Here is a 17245-nt window from a genome sequence, read left to right on the forward strand (position 1 = left end):
ATAAACCGCGATATATCTATATATAATCTTCCTCGTGTTCTGCTTCTAAAATAATTCGGGAAACCAAGCAAATCCACATAATCGGCGCAATTACAAACAAATATGAGACACTATCATATTTTAACATTTATTATAAGTTAACGTTTTGAACGTGGATGAAAGTTCCACTTACATTGTTTATCTCCACGTCTTGTATCTCGGTATAAAAAAAACTACAGACGAACTTCTCTTCGTGCACCTCGAATGCAAGTGGGAAGGTACACTTGCTCGATCATTCACGCGACGCACATGTACAATATCTCGCTTACCCTATTATTCTACGTTTCCTACGTGTTTATTAGATCTCCATTGTACCTCTTAAACGTATGTATATGTTTTTACTGAAACGTATTGCAAAATTCACGGTGAAGTAATCGCTACCTGGAGATGGAAGTATCTTGGTATTCTTTAATGAAAGGCGTACAGGAGCATTAAAAACGTACAGACACCGATGACGAGACCGAGTATAACAGAATCTCTTCTCTTACGCAGATTTATCCTCTGTAGCAGACTGTTTACCGCCGGAAATCGATTGGAGATGTCGTTGAATCGGGTTCGTATACGTTTGAACGCTTGTCTCTGAGTCATCAGGTGATCCCGCGTCTCCATCGCTATGCTTATTTGGTCATTGATCAGTCGGTCGGAACTAGAAAGAAGAAAAGATATATATGATAATATACAGCAAAAAATATAAATATCTAAAGAACTTTTCAATACAATATTTTTAAGACGACATTAATAATGTATTTCAATTTTATTATATTAACAAGATCAAACTAGCTTACTTGTGAATATGTTGGTTTTCCTTGAGGTACATCTCGCGCCGATTCAATCCACTCGCACTTTTATAATTGCTACATAAACCAGATACAAGATTAATTTAGGCTTTTATCGATATAAAATACTAATGTACATTGAGCAAAGACAGACATAATTGTATACGTACTCTATTTCCTTGCGGACGCTGCCTAGAAGGTCCTCGCGGTCTTTCCTAGCCGTGAAGTTATTTCTAATCTTGTTGAACTCCAGCTTGTAGTCCTTCAGTATTTCCTTGTGGCGCTGCATTGTGTGCAACATAGCTGCTCCGTTGGGCTGCAACTCGCTCATCCTCTCGTTTATGGAGAACAACTGCGTCGATCGTCAGTTCAAATCAGTGTACATCCGTTTGACGTGCTCGCGCACGTACGGGAGGAGAAAGATGAAGAGGATCTACCTTGGAGAGCAGCGTCTCGATCTCCGACGCCATGTTCTCGAACACCTGTTCCTCGTCCAGGAGAGGAACCTCCTCCGTGCTGACATATCTCGCACCTGTGTTTATGCCGAGCTTGCTGAACGCCACTAGCTTCGCGTCGATCTCGTTCTCCAGATGCCTCGCCTGCTTCCTCAGATCTGCAACAACAACCCGCGTGACTCAGCTGCAATTTCTATGCAGAAGGCGTGAAGAAAAAGTCATCCTAGCAGGAAGCGTGCTCCATTTTTATGTTTACAACTCGGAGTGTCATCGCAAATAATGCAACGCGCGGAGGCACGAACGGCATCGTCGACGTCGAGATAACGTCATTATCTAGGATGACGTGCAGAACGGTCCCGCATTTTCGGGACACTCATCTGACAATGTAAACAAAGATCGCGGGGCCCTTTTTCTTCCCTTAAACGTCCAACGGTATCCGCGAAGTTTCGCTGCGTCCTCGGCAGAACGTGAGTCTTACCTTCCCAGTCGACCGTGTTTAGCGAGCTAGCCATTTAGCGCGGATCGCAAACGCACGCGTTCGTGGATTGACACGTAAAACGTCACATAACACCCTTCCTCCTGTACCGAACGTGGGAAAAACGCAACGAGAGACCGCTGCAGAGTAGTGCCAGAGCTGGTAGTGCAGAGTGCAGTGCAATTGAGAAAAAGCGCGTAGCGACCTCACGATTTGCTGCACTCTGCGCTTGCACTCGCGCACTAATTTCATTAAGCCCATATCAGACGGCTACGCGTTGAGGAAAATCACAAGTAAATTTCGACCAATCGGATAACATTAAACCTGCTCCGCTTGTCCTGACATACATCATCTGATAATACTATGGATAGATCGTTAAAGATAAATGTTTCAAAAAAAATTTTTTTTTAAAGCATTAACTATAATAATGCGGTCATTTTTTATGACAAAAAAGAAAATATTAAAAAATGTTTTTATTAAAAAATGTTTAAAACAATGTTGTGTTTGATTAGGCTCTCTTATTAATATATTTATTATTAATTATTATTAATATATTATTAGCACCAATAACATACTTTTAGTATTTTAATAAACATTTTACGAGTTTTATATATGTGTGTGTGTGTGTGTGTGTGTGTGTATCGTAGGCAAATGGTTATTTTAGGGAAATAGCTTTTGACTAGGCAAATGCTATCTGCCTGGTTGGCTTTTGCCCGTTTCTTTGTGTTCAAATGCTATTTTCCTAGGCAAGTAGCATTTCCCAAAAAATTCAAATTATGAAAAAGAAAAGAAAGATAAAACGGTTCGAAAATAACAAAACTATAAATAAATGTGAATATTTCGTTTTTATTAAACATTAACGTATACCTACGTTTAAACCTAATTTATCAGATAATTTTTACAAAGTAAATTTGTAAGTAAACATATAAAAAGTAAATTGATTTGTCCTAAAAACTATCAAACAAAAACTATTTCAATTATCATCTGACCCATACAGCACACTTGTCTAAAAGCGGGACATAAGACATAAGACGTCTTTTAGACATCTCTTAGACGTCTTACTAAAAGATGCTCTAAAAGACGTATAAAAGACGTTGAAAAGACTTTGAAAAGACGTCTTATGTCCCGATTTTCGCCACGGAGCTGTTTGGGGAATATATAGACGGACACGTGCGGATATCGTTCCTTCCATTGATTAACCAATTGATTTATATGATAATTAGATAAAGCGAAGATATGAAACTCCTGCAGTTTAGGACATTGTTTCAAAATAACGGAATATTTATCAGGTTTATGAAACTTCACACATTCAAAATTTAACTTTTTCAAGTTTTTGCACTGCGCTAGTAATTCCAACCGGTGATCAGTGAGGACAGCATCGAACAAAAGAACTTTTTGCAAGTTTTGATAAGAGGAAAGTAATCTAAATAACCTCTCATCATCAGCTGGGTATCCGTATCTGTAACAAAAATGATGTAATTAGTACAGTACTTTAATTGCAAAGAAAAAATTCATGTAACTTTTTCAAGATGCTCGCAAAAGAAGTAAACAAATTTCAATAAAGAATACAATAATGTGTGTTTTAAAAGAAAATGTAGCACACACACTTACAGATCAAGTTTCACTTTTTGTAAATTCTTACAGTTAGCGAGAGCATTAATACCCTCAGATGTAAGACGACGTGCGTACAGTAATGAATCTATTACTTCCAAGTCATGACACGAATTTTCCAACTCTATTAGAACTGCATCGTCTATAAAGTCTCTAAAGCCTGCCGATAACTGACGAATCCGTTGATTATTTTGCAGTATTTTGCAAAGACGTTCGGTTGTTATACCAGTATGAGAAAGGTTTAAGTGTTCCAAATTAGTTAGCCCCTCGAGATACGAAAATCCTTCGTCGTCTATGCCAGAATAACTTAGATCCAATTCTAAGAAAAATTTGTATTACAAATTGTTATATAATTTATCAATAATCTTGACAATTATATACATGTACTATATGCATATACCTTTCAAATTTTTGCATGTCTCTGAAGTTTTAAGTAGGACAGGATTTAAGCATTTTCCATCCTTCCAGCTGTCACTTAATCTTAAATGCGTTAAACGCCTGCCGCAATTATCAAGAAAGTTTACGAAATCATTAACATCAAAGTTGCATCCTGTAAGATCTAATTGTTGCAAATATTTACATCTAGGTGTAAAATAACAAAATATATCGCACATATATTTGTCAGAGCTAATATATCGCATATTCAAACATCTATAGAGTGGAGGATCCCGTGTTAAAATATCAAAGCGCCTGTTATTTACTTCATTCATGCGGCATAATGTTACCACATCTAAGTATTTAAATATTTTTAGTAGTATTTCATTCTGTAAAGATAAAATATAATTAATATAATACAAAATAAATACTTTAATACTCAAAGTACGAAATGTCATTATTGTAATAAATATTGTGATGAGAAATAGACTTCTTAGAATACTTTACAGGAAGCGCAGATAAACTGCAACGTGATAGCTCCTTGGATTCATCCAATGAGAGTTTCACTCTCTTGGCACAATTCGAATTACTTTTCAAGAAAATACGACGCGGATATCTCTGATCAAGAGGTTGCTCATAACCAGGGGTTACCTCCTGAGATACCTTTTTGCGCTTCAAATTATTCTTATAAGAAACCCTTCTTATGTCGCTGCAAATATTATCGGAACAAATTAAGGGGATCCTGGACAGGGGACAATTACTGACCAAAATCGCGAAAATATACACGCAGGTTAGTAAGGCGAGATGGCACAGGTATCGAACAAGGAATCGAACAGATGTCATTTTGTTAGACAAAGACAGATACAGGAAAAACAAAATTAAAAATGTTGACATTATCGACATCGAGAAAGTTCGGCCGTCACTCCAGCATCCCCTTAATTTTTAAATTAATTTTTATTATTAACAGAAAAAATGGATTAAAATATTATTTAATGTCAATGATAACAATACCTTTTATAAATAACACAATATTCAGGAAAATTTTGTTGCAGATGAACTATATCCAAGTGTGCACTTTTTGAATCTGCTGTTAAATTATGAACATCGTCGTGGTGTGAAGAGTAGATGCTGTTAATTCTTTTCAACAGATTACTTAAACTCTCGTTAGGATTTCTAGGAAGGATCAAATCTGATGTACCGATAAGCATCACAGCATCCAGTTTTGTAAAAGTTTTAGTTGAACTGCCCTTAAACAGTAGTCTGAGCATTTTGGTTTTGAAGTTGCACGGATGCGACAACGGTGGAGAAAATAATCTTGATTTCGGGGGTACAATCTGAGGAGACGATTCATCCCACAACTGAATCCAGTGATTATTGGAATCTTGAGCCAAAATTTGAATTACGCTTCCAGGATTAAATATTTCGTAAATACAGACTCTGATTGGATATACAGCTTCATGAAACTCGATATCTTTAAATAGAAAATATTATTATATTTACTCTCTTCTCAGCAAAGGCGTATCTTCCTTAACAATATCTTATTTATCGATTTAAATATTACATACCAATATATCTTTTTGTCGCATTAATATAATCGTACACGTATGATATGGGTCTCGTGACAACTTTGTTTTGCCACGGAGATATTGAAACACCAGTACCATCCTTTATCCTCTATATTAGAAAATCAAAATTGTCAAATAGTAGAAAATCTTGTAACATATAATATATAGCGATTGACTCAATTTCCGAATAGCCTCTACCTCCGAATTTGATGAAACTTGCAGCAATTGTTGACCATTAGAGAACACGTTCATACCATAAACAATTTTGTACGGAAACAAATAGGAACGGAGAAATTGGCATAAAAATTCAAAATTTTTATTCTAATTTATAGAAAATCTAGTGGTTGAATTTTGATGAAATTTGAGTGGTGTAGATTAATAGGTCCTACCTTACACCGATTTCTCTGTAATCACATGCGCATGCAAGAAGTATGCGAATTTGAAACATCATTGCGCGACAGAGGGCCTAAATGGGGATTGGAGGACAAAGCGGCTCGCGGCCGCGACTGTGATTGCGATTACGTCTCTTGACCAATGAGAAATGTCCGATTGTCGAGCAGCTTCTTTCTCATTGGTCAAGAAATCTCGCGGCTGCGAGCCGCTAATCTGATACGGGCTTTACGTGCTAAACTTGGTCTAGGTTTTGGTTTCTCTTTGCCGCTCCGACGTTTATATGTAACTGTCTGTACACACATATTAAATATGTAATCAGTAATCATTCATTAGTAATTAGTAAATCATATTATACAATTTACCATTTGTATTTTTTTAATTTCTCCGTTCCTATTTGTTTCCGTACAAAATCCTTTATGGTGTGGGTGTGTCCTTTAATGCTATACAATTGCTGCAAGTTTCATTAAATTTGGAGGTAGGGGCTATTCGGAAGTCTTACCGAGATTATTGGAAAATGAAGTTGTCCGTCCAAATTTGGAAATTTGGGGGGCCCAATTATGTCAGGGGCAGTATGTAATATGCTAAGACTCCCGTGCTTCACGGTAACAAATCTTTTCTTCACAAATTGATAGATGAAGTCAACACTATCCTCTTCTCCTACGGATACTCTGCCGACATAGGGATATCGACTAAAACTCTCGCAATATGAAGATTTATTGTGGGTTGTCATATTGTCTCTCTAAAAGAAGACAAAAAATATGAAGAATAATAATCCTTTCTTTTTTAGCATATGCTAAAATGCATTATAATATCATACATATTTATAATTATAGCGTTAAGATTATATGTATAATCTAACAATAAGTTTATCTTGCTTCCATTCGCATTGCTAAGTACTGACATCATTACATAGTCTGCATGTGTGTGTTGAATATCATTATTAAATAATTAATTATTTTAAAGAAAATAACAGTTATTTTTTAATTTTGTTAATGTAGAAAAATGTTCTTTTATAAATCTGAAATATCGGGAGCTCTGTGTTCTTCTACTACCACGTGGCACACACGTGCACGAGCACAAAAGAAAGAACAAAAAAATTACACAATTTAGATCGCTCACATTCGCCAGACTTACGCTTAGTTTCTAAATGACTATAAAGTTCCATTCTACAATAGTCGTAAGAGAGTAGATGTAAGACGCGTAAGCAGTAAGCTACTGACTAATAAGATTTTTATACAATTGAAGAATAATCGATTGTATTTGGTCAACTTTTACTGCTTGCTAGTAATGCTCTTACCGCATACTCTTACAGTTATTGTACAATAATAGGTTTAAGATTTTCCGAAATGTATTTTTTATTTTACTCAATGTATCTTTTATCTCATTTTCCGATACACGTTATAACATGTTCCACCACGTGGTACTGTGTTTCACACGGTAGAAGAACATACGGCATACGCACGTTCACGCGTGCACCAAAAAAAAATTGCAAAATTTGAATTCGCTACACTTACGCTTACGCTTTTAGATAACTAAAATTTTTCAAAATGTATTTTTTTATTTATTTAATGTATCTTTTATCTTATTGTTATAGCGATCTAACGATAAGTTGCACAAAAGATCACACAGTGAATAAAAAGAATTAATTATCTACCGAAAATTTAATTCGGAACTGAATCAAAAAATTAATCAGTAAAACTAATTTCTATCGATTTTCATACTACTTACTGTTTATCAACAAAGCAGTTTTGATTTTTTCCGTATAGAATGAAAAAAATCATGAACGAAAATAAATGTTGGAACACGTGGTGAGCACATACTATTGCATACTATTTCTATGAATTCTGTGTAGGTCGACACAGTACTACAGTACAGAGGCCCGATTCTCTAATGAGAAACGTATGCGCAAACTCTGCTCTAACAGAAAGGCTGCAAATTGATTGGCTGTCGCACAGTTTTTAGCCAATAATCTTGCAGCTTTTCTGTTAGAGCAGAGTTTACGCGTACGTTTGCAGTTAGAGAATCGGGCCCCTGTTATTTCGTAGACGTTGGGACCCCCCACCATCTGGCACGGCGCGCGCACACAGCAGCGACAGCCGTGTTATGTACATACCGTGTACCACAGTATATGTATATACTGTGGTTGCATGTGGCATACGCATACCCGGAGCGGTATCGTTTGAAGATGATGCGGATCGCGTTCGTGCACGATTTTTTCGGTATTTTCGGAGTATATTCGTCGCGTCGCCTCGTACTCGTACCGTTCGCACGCGACGCTGTGTAGAAAGAGAGCCTGAGCCCTGAGCCAAGTGGGTACTGTTCCCTCGCGGTATTTGTAAACACAGCCAGCAAATCTGGATGAGACCAGGGAGAGGATGATCGCCGCCTCAGAACCGGTGGTAAAGATAAATCATTAGAATTATTGATTTGTCTCGTAGGATCGAGACAATCAGGGAAGTACGGTTAACAATGAGCACGAGCGAAAGCGGTTTGCTTTAAGGTTAAGGAAATGTTACGGTGCGATACAGAGACTCTGATTACCGTCTCTCATTTCAGTTCTGACGTCTCAGCGCGGATCAAAATGTCTCCGAATCATGCCTTTTGCAACTCAAGTTGATATTTTCTTTATTAACGATTTATTTGTATCGAGTTAACCTTTTAGATTATAATGTTAGATGAACGACTATTGTTATCTGATTTACGATATAGATAATAATTACGTTGCTTATAAAGTGAGAAGAGACTCAATCATCTTCGAAAACTCAGTAGATTATAAAAATGATTGATAATATAAAAGCTACTTGATGTTTTTTTTAAAGGAATACAAGCCAGGTGGCCGAGAGATAATCTCAAAGCATCCTGGATCCCTGATCAGTCAGCAGCTGTCCAATAATCGAACGGTTGGTGGAGAAAATGTTCTATTAAAAAGATTTAGCGAAGTAAATATATCGGATAAGTCTCCTGTAAGATTTTAAAATGAACAACTATAGCAAAAAAGAGAGAATGGGATTGCATCAATGTTGCCTACTTCAAAACACGTTTCTAGTTACACATATATTGATTTGAATATCATTTTGTTGATGCGATAGAAAATAAGATCAAATTTGGAAAAGTACTTGTGTCCCCTGGCATCCATTCTCTCTCGTAATTTACTTTTCTCCATGCAGTGTCTTCGAAATGAAATATTTAATGAAAATTTCATAATTTTTAGAAGAAAGAGACATGGTTGGTACGCAGTAATAAAATATGTGGGGAGGAGGAGTTATATTACTCGGGGAAAGTAGCGGTTCACTGTAAGGGAAATCAGACTACTCGAGTGCTTAAAGCAACTTACACTTGTGAAACGGATATTAAGCATGCGCTTTGGTGTACCTTTCACACTAGTATCCCAGATCACTTGACCAAGAGTAAAGAATATGAAATTGATGGCTCGTCAGTCGACAGATCTATAGAGTGTATTTGCTTGCTTGACTCCTATACTCTTAAAGTTTTTACAGAAAATGGCGAAGACTATGTTTCTGCTTTGCAATTTCAGGTAAAACACTTGTTGTTTTTCTTTTTTTTTATGTGTGGAATAAAATATGTAGCCAAAGTAAAGACGTATTTGATGATATTGTATTTCTTTGCATTGCATAAGTTTCTAGCAAATTATGAAATGAAATGATTGAGCAAATATCAAAAATTATTACAACCACTAAATGAATTGTAGAGATTTATACTAATTTGCCATCATAATCATAATTTTAAATACATTAATTGACAGGTCTCCGCCGTTTGGCCGACAAAATATGGGATTATACTTGAAAAATCTCAAGTGCCAATTACAAATTCGAGGTATATATAATTGTTTAATTAAACAAAATGAAATCTCAATTACAATAATTTATGTCCCTACGTTCTTATGTCTTATAGTTTTATTTTACACAGGCAAAATTTTAATCAATATTTATGTTTATTTTCAGATATGTATCATTTGAAAGCAGCAGATTACCAGTGCAACAAGATAATTTACCAGTGGCCTTTTCATTGATGCATCCATTAGATGAAATTTGCCCTTTACTTATTAAGCATGGTAAAACATTTTTTGTGGAATTATATATGAAGATTAACGTATATTTGCTTGTTTTTATGTGAAAGTTCTGATTAATTTTTATTATACAATTGAACTAAAATTTTAGGATCTGTGTCGTATATGAACGAGTCGAGTCAGCAGATCATATTTACTAGTTTAGAGCCATCCTTTGCGGTAGTATACGATACGAAGATGGGCTTGCATTCGATTTACAAAATTCGCAAAGCGTCAGCCGAGGAATGTCAAATAGTTTGTGGAAGTAACGACACGATGAGTTTAGTCAATCATTCAACAAATATGTCGCCATTAAATGTTGGCAGCAATTTATCCGCCAACAAAAGCTGCACTAATAAGGGTCCTCTAAGTCCCTTTCTTTTTGGTAAAGAAATATCCACATGCATGCAAATAAAGAAATTAAAATTCAGTTAATTAATCTTTGACATAGAGAAAGATGATGTTAAACTGCTAAAGATAACAATTAATTAAAGTGGATAATAGAAAAAATCGATGTGGCTAAATGAAATGTATCTGTTGCAGGCATTTCAAGCTTACAAATAAATAACACTGGTATTAGTTTAGGATTGTCTAATACTCCGTTTGGATCGCGTACTACCTCTTATAGTACCAATTCGGGCGGGCCGTCACCTTCTCAGCAACAACAGCATTCACGTTCCCAAAGCTCGATGGCTACCATTTCTCGTTGCCAATCACCAACGCATTCGGTGGCTATGTCTCCTCTGCTTGGAGCACCTGTAAACTCAAATATCTACCATAGCAGATTACATCAGACCCTCATGGTAACTGCCTTGAATCAAACACATAGTCCAGCTGTCAGTTACAATAGCATCCGATTGAAAGATATTCCAACCGCGAGCAAACCTTTGTATCCCGAAATCTGCCTTGACCATGTATGGACAGAAAACGTTGGTTTGTCAAAGTAAGTATTCAGCGTGTTATACATATTGCCTACGCTTTCGGGAAGCTTTAAGGAGAAACTCATTTATATTTTTTAGATAATGAGGAAATTTTATTTATTCATTTTTTCTTTTTTTATTTTTTAGAGATACTGGTCGTGCATCTAAGGTTTTTTTAACATCGGACCTTGTTGGACAGAATTACTTGGGCTATTTGATTCCGAATCGTTCGCAACTGTCTTTAGTAAGATTGGAAAAGACTAACAAACAACAACAGATCATTTTCGGGATGGTAACGAACATTGTGGCTAAAGATGCTATCAGTTTATCGGTTAGTACATATTGATGCACATACATTACAAAACAACATTATATAACTAATTTAGCATATTTCTTATTTATCTTAGTTAAAATACAAAAGAAAGCATGAAATTATTTAAAACATAAGATATGTATATGATAATTGAAATAACTTAACTTACGTAAAGAATTGGCTTCTTCCAGAATTTGCACATGATAGCAATTGTGGATTTGTCAAACGGAATAGCGTTATACACGGGAGTTACATGCGTGGGCAAATTGCACATATCTGGCATGCTCTCGAATTTTACGAGCAACAATTACTTTTTGTCAAATAGTAATCCTAAGCTTGGATCTCCATTTCCGAGACGAAGTTCCTTGATTTCTCAGAGCTGCACAGCCTCGCACGAAATTAAATTCGAAGAAGCTTTACACCTACTGAGTCCTGTAGGTGGTAATTGTGCTCGTCCGCCGATACTGTTGGAAAATTCATTACTGGACACAAACTTTCTCGCTTTGAAAGAAACTGTAGGCAATGAGGTAACCGTAGAATGCGGAAATAAGCAATATTTCCGTATAACGTTACCTGTTTCCAGTACATCGCCTTTAGGTAAGTACATGAAATCTGAAAAAGATTTTATTGATATGTAAGTAAATAAGTTTATACAAGAATTGCAAATAATTTAAATTAGTTATTTTTACACACGTACTATAATTAGTTTAGATAACATATTTTTTTACAGTCACTAAATGTTTACATACGTTACGAAGCGTTCTTCAAAAAGATTTAGCAATGCAATTGCTGATTAAATGGTACGGCGCTAGAAATGCTCCAGGCCCACAAGACTTTTCGCCGGCGCAAGAATGGGATCTCTTTCTTATAGTTCTGTTCACATTATTGGGATATGATGTAGAAAAATTACGCCTGATGCGAAACAACGAAAAGGATCAGAGTACAGAACGTAACAGCCCTATGGTGCTACCCAAAAAGCAAAAGACTAGCAATTGTGGATCTACGGATGATTGGCTGTACATATTAAATTCGCACGAATATAAAAATTCTCGAACTTTTGCCTCGAATGTGCTGAAGGGTCAGAAGATATCGAACTTTCTCTTCACGACGTCTCAAAGTGCAGAATCGAGTAACGTTGGCAAAATAAATGTACAAGCCGTCCTGTTTCCACATTTTCCACTAATTTTATTTTCTCTTCATCTCTTGTACGAAGAATTGAAATTAAACAGCGTTATATCGGAAAGTCTGCCGTTGCTCGGCCAGTTATTGTATCAATTAAGCATAGATCTGAAATTCGAGATGTACGCTCATCATTACTTCCTTGATTCACCCTCGTTGTCGTATCTAAAAACCATGAAGTCTCAAATCAACGATTCAGACCTGCAGAAAATAGCAATTCCAAGTTACATGCCTCGGAAACCACCAAGCATATTTGAAACGTTAAATAGCATGTTAGATGAAGCGGATGTAACTGCATTCCCGTATTTAAGCCACGTTAATCCAAGAACGAGAAATATAGTGTATCTAACCGCGCTTATAGCAAATGAAAATCGTGTTGATGTAATTGAAATGGAGAAATATATCAAATTAATTGTACCTGTTGGAAGTCGTATTGATCTTCAAGAAAGCGGAAACAAAACTGACAAAGTGATACTGAAGAAATTGGAGAAACCCACAACGGATAGGATAATATTATTATATCACGAGATGGGTATGATCACGCTGCAGCAAGTTATCGAGTATTATGGAAATTATCCCTTTCTCAAAGATGTAAAACAATATTTTGATCCTAGGTATGAGAAAAGAAGACCTCGAGACATTGCCACCTGCGGTATCCTTGATGATAAAAGACGTTATGCACAGATGTAGAGAAAGTCCACCGTCGAATTGGCCTATGCAGGTATACGAACTCATAGATCGCCAAGATCTAGCTGTGTTAGATAAGCATTTAAAACCATCATCGAGATTGCAACATACTGATGGCGAAACGAGGGATTACGCGATAAAGGATGAACAAGACGACGGCATGGAATTTGATGATATGGTATATGATCATAAGATTTTTTTGCGTTTTTTCTCATGCATATAATACTGTGCAAAATTATTTGTAATCTATGTTAGACATACATAGGTATATATTTTTTACAATGCTTATAACTCGCGCTCTGTTTCATTCGATAGATATTAAAGTTACGATTTAGTAAGGATCATAGAATTGCTGAAGTGCGAAGGTTGCTTAATTCCTCGAAACCAATGAGGATAGCGATAGTTCAAAGATCGAACGTAAGCGATCACGAGTTTATAGAGGAGCAGGAAAGACACTTGCTCACGTTATGCACGAGAACAATGGCATTACCTGTGGCTAGAGGCATGTTTACATTGAGAACTTCCACCCCGATGATAACGGAGCAATTACCCATTCCACGATTGTGTCTAACTGGTATGATTGCGTATCACGGCTTGAATTAATTTTTGAAATTGTATAATTGTTTTAATCGCTTTCATTAGGCAAAGCACCGCCCCGTGGAACTACCGTTGAGTTAACTCACATAGACGTTCCGCCAAACATGAATCTGTGGCCGCTGTTTCATAACGGCATAGCTGCGGGCCTGTGTATTCATCCGGATGCTGCGAACATCGACTCGACGTGGATAGTGTACAATAAACAGCAACAGGGTGAATACGGGGTAGAACACTCAGGATTTCTGATGGCTCTCGGTTTAAACGGACATCTGAAGAACTTAGCTCCTTTAAGTACATATGAGTATCTAGCCGATTGTCACGAAGCCACTAGCGTTGGACTTTTGCTGGGCTTATCAGCAACGCATCGTGGCACGATGAACGTATCTATGACTAAATTATTATCGTTACACGTGGAAACGCTCCTGCCACCAACGAGTATCGAATTAAATGTACAACAGAATGTCCAAGTAGCGGCACTAATGGGAGTTGGCCTTGTGTATCAAGGAACTGCGCACAGACATATCTCGCATGCTTTATTATCTGAGATTGGTAATTGTCTATCGATACACAAGATAAGTTTCATTAATATGTATGCTGACATATGAATTTATTTATAGGCAGGCCGCCAGGACCTGAAATGAAAAACTGTGTGGACCGCGAGTCATATTCCTTGGCAGCGGGATTAGCATTAGGTCTGGTAGTACTTGGCTCTGGTGGTGGAACGGATGTACCTGCAAGCATACCTGATACTTTGCACTATTACATGGTCGGTGGGCACATAAGACCTTTTTCTGGAGCACAGAAAGATAAATACAAGTCTCCCAGGTACAGTGAATTTATATATAATGATTAAAAAATCCATGCAATTCATAACATTCTAATTTGAAGAAATTTGTTTCGGAAGATCTAAAATTAAAACCTTTTCTGCAAAAAATATTTGCCATTTTTTTTCTGCACGTTAATAAAATAGAATCAGTAATATAGGAAAGTTTTCCTCGCGAACAATTTAAGAAATCCGTATCTTTGTTTGCAGTTATCAGATACGTGAAGGTGACTCGATAAATATCGACGTAACGAGCCCAGGAGCAACGATAGCTTTAGGATTAATGTATTTTAATACCGGAAATCGTGCGGTAGCCGAATGGATGCAACCACCCGATACACAGTACCTATTAGAATTTGTGAGGCCAGATTTCCTACTGTTAAGAGTGCTCGCCAAGTCGCTGATTTTGTGGGACGATATCGAGCCAACCAAGTTGTGGGTTTCTAGTCATGTGCCGAATATCGTTTATAAATACAGATTGCAAAAGCCTACGCCGGAAGTCACGCAGAACGTGGATTTGGAAACTATCAAGTAAGCGATCGTATCTTCTTGAAAAAGCATCTGTGTATCTCTTACCATAATCTGATGTGGAAATTTATGTAATCGTTATGATACAATTTATAGCCAGGCGTACTGCAACATTATAGCGGGTGCTTGTATGGCACTGGGACTGAAATATGCAGGCACTGCCAATAAGAACGCTTTCAAGACTTTGTATAATTACGCTCAGATGTTCACGGCGTTGTCGCACAAAACTATAGCCGAATTGGCTGGCAAATCGACCGTTGAAACATGCCTAAACGTTGTTCTGCTTTCAACCGCCGTGGTGATGGCGGGCACCGGCAATTTAGACGTAAGTCTTGATATTTAATGACTAATCATGGAACACTTATTGACGATCTATAATTCTATACATAACCGTGCAGATTATGAGGATATGCAGACACATACGCACTCGCGTAGGACCCGCCAGCGGCGTAGTCACATACGGTTCTCATCTGGCAACCCACATGGCTCTTGGTCTCCTTTTTCTGGGTGGTGGAAGATATACACTTTCTAACAGTCCGAATGCAGTTGCCGCTCTTATAATTTCACTTTTCCCAAAGTTTCCAACCCACAGCAATGACAATAGGTTTGTAAACTGTTATTCTTATAATCATTCTTTTTAAATTTCTTAGACAATAAACTTTTGTATCTAAACAGTGTTATTACTTCAATAGGTATCACTTACAAGCGTTGCGCCACTTATATGTGTTAGCAGCTGAACCACGTATTATCTTACCGAGAGACATAGATACTGGTCAGTATTGTTACGCGACAATACATTTAACATTCGAGACTGATAAAGAAGCCGAAGGTCAAGAGATCAGTCTACAAGCGCCCTGTTTATTACCACAGTTATGTAGTTTGAAGAAAATTGAATTGAAAGATTCAAGATACTGGAAAATTACATTTTTAAAACATCACAATTGGCAGCAACTAGAAAACATGCTGGAAAGACATGATTTCTTAAGTATCAAGCAGAGAGCTGGTTGCTTATCGTATCTGGAAGATCCTCATGTAATACATTATTACTTAAAGTTGTATGTATTTTATTAGACGTTTTGTAAATATCACTGATAAGTATTTTATTTTATTTTGTAGGGTTTTAGAAGCTTAGTGGCTCAAACTCTAACGACAGAAAATGCAATCGCATGGGCTGCACGGCCAGAGCATGTCACATCGTTTACAAATGATAAAACTGTGTTGAACATAGTGACGTATTTTTTGCAATGGTCTAAAAAAGGAATGGTTCGTTCCGAATGTATCAAGTATTCATCGCAAAACGGTACAATTTGATTGTGTTTTTTAAATATAAATTTTAATTCAAGATTAACAGATAATATATCTGTAATATATTTTACGTAGTTTTTTATAACTTATACGATATTTTCGGGATGAAAAAGATTGAGATTGTACTATCACTAGTTATTTCACAAATTAAGAGCTTCTCTTGATACATCTCTTTTTCCATGCTAGATCTCGTATCTCTCTCGATTGTGTATTTCACACAACGATATTTTTATCGAATGATTGTAAATTTACAGATGTGCAATGCAAAATGCCAGAATTTGAACAGTACTTTCTTCATATATTCGCAATAATTGTGTACGAATGCATTACAAAAGATAAAGTAAGTCTTATACCATTGTGGTTGCACATAATTAAAAGTATAAAAATTATTGAGGAGCAACCGAACAGCTTCGCGATATGGCAAATAAAGCTCCTTTCGTCACAAATATCGAGAAGAAACAACTTTGCGGATGACGAAAATCCATTGTTCAGCAAAGAAAGTATGCTCGCGATTAAACAGAAAACAGCGATCATTTTGGATAAATGGGAACACGGTATTTTTTAACGCATTACATTGTAATGATTTATTGTTAATTTGGTTATATTTGACGTTCTTTTTTTTTACTTTTCAGAAATGAAATCTGTGTTTAAAGAATATCTTACAAACGGAATGGTGCAGGCTGATACCACAACTCTAGCTAAAATGTGTGCATATTTTATATTCTATGGCATACCATATCCGATCGAGGATAAATCAATTTGTAAGTTTCTACAAGCATATATATGTTTTTTGTTCTTGCACTGATAAGAATGTCTTTTACTTTCTTCTGTGTTTCTTTTTAGTGAATTCGGTTACGACAACGCAGTGTTCTTCTAGTATACCGAATATTACACTGTATAAATTGCGCAAGATTTTACAGACAGTTTAAAGGCAGTCATTATTTAATATAAAAAAATGTATACTATCTATATATATAATAAAAACGTTGAAAATGGTTGAACAAGATCTTATTATTTTTTCTTTTCGTCACAAAGCCATCGTAATCTTTTTATTTATTATAGTTGCAAACTAAGAACATTATTGCACATCAATATCTAGCTATGTGAAATAATTTATAATTTTTGCATTGAATATTTG

The 17245-nt window shown here is 36.3% G+C and overlaps 3 protein-coding genes and 1 long non-coding RNA gene across 4 annotated transcripts; 1 reads left to right on the plus strand and 3 right to left on the minus strand.

Moving 5' to 3' along the window:
* Positions 1–113: 113 nt before the first annotated feature.
* Gos28 (golgi SNAP receptor complex member Gos28) lies at positions 114–1929 on the minus strand. Its single transcript, XM_071699116.1, has 5 exons — positions 1749–1929; positions 1253–1428; positions 986–1167; positions 825–893; positions 114–685 (listed from the first exon to the last, which is right to left on the minus strand). The coding sequence occupies exons 1-5, from the start codon at positions 1780–1782 to the stop codon at positions 448–450; spliced, it is 699 nt and encodes a 232-aa protein (XP_071555217.1). The 5' UTR covers positions 1783–1929; the 3' UTR covers positions 114–447.
* A 644-nt stretch (positions 1930–2573) lies between these two features.
* LOC139768569 (uncharacterized) lies at positions 2574–4726 on the minus strand. The gene is made up of 4 exons (XM_071698893.1): positions 4239–4726; positions 3757–4120; positions 3357–3675; positions 2574–3204 (listed from the first exon to the last, which is right to left on the minus strand). The coding sequence occupies exons 1-4, from the start codon at positions 4632–4634 to the stop codon at positions 2784–2786; spliced, it is 1500 nt and encodes a 499-aa protein (XP_071554994.1). The 5' UTR covers positions 4635–4726; the 3' UTR covers positions 2574–2783.
* A 5-nt stretch (positions 4727–4731) lies between these two features.
* Positions 4732–7502, minus strand: LOC139768570 (uncharacterized). Its single transcript, XR_011717398.1, has 4 exons — positions 7418–7502; positions 6189–6428; positions 5297–5405; positions 4732–5202 (listed from the first exon to the last, which is right to left on the minus strand). It is a non-coding gene; the product is annotated as an uncharacterized lncRNA (long non-coding RNA).
* A 307-nt stretch (positions 7503–7809) lies between these two features.
* Positions 7810–17113, plus strand: Shtd (anaphase promoting complex subunit 1). Its single transcript, XM_071699117.1, has 22 exons — positions 7810–8088; positions 8509–8652; positions 8901–9224; positions 9453–9523; positions 9652–9761; positions 9868–10140; positions 10299–10698; positions 10823–11006; positions 11180–11585; positions 11719–12699; positions 12782–13032; positions 13170–13428; positions 13497–14000; positions 14069–14276; positions 14485–14805; positions 14899–15127; positions 15201–15406; positions 15495–15834; positions 15919–16102; positions 16362–16661; positions 16740–16868; positions 16951–17113. The coding sequence occupies exons 1-22, from the start codon at positions 8065–8067 to the stop codon at positions 17034–17036; spliced, it is 5934 nt and encodes a 1977-aa protein (XP_071555218.1). The 5' UTR covers positions 7810–8064; the 3' UTR covers positions 17037–17113.
* The last annotated feature ends 132 nt before the right edge of the window (positions 17114–17245 follow it).

The sequence above is a fragment of the Temnothorax nylanderi genome, unplaced genomic scaffold (genome assembly GCF_030848795.1).
Source record: "Temnothorax nylanderi isolate EJ_2023f unplaced genomic scaffold, tnyl_v1.0 TNYL_tig0017_pilon, whole genome shotgun sequence".
Lineage (NCBI taxonomy): Eukaryota > Metazoa > Arthropoda > Insecta > Hymenoptera > Formicidae > Temnothorax > Temnothorax nylanderi.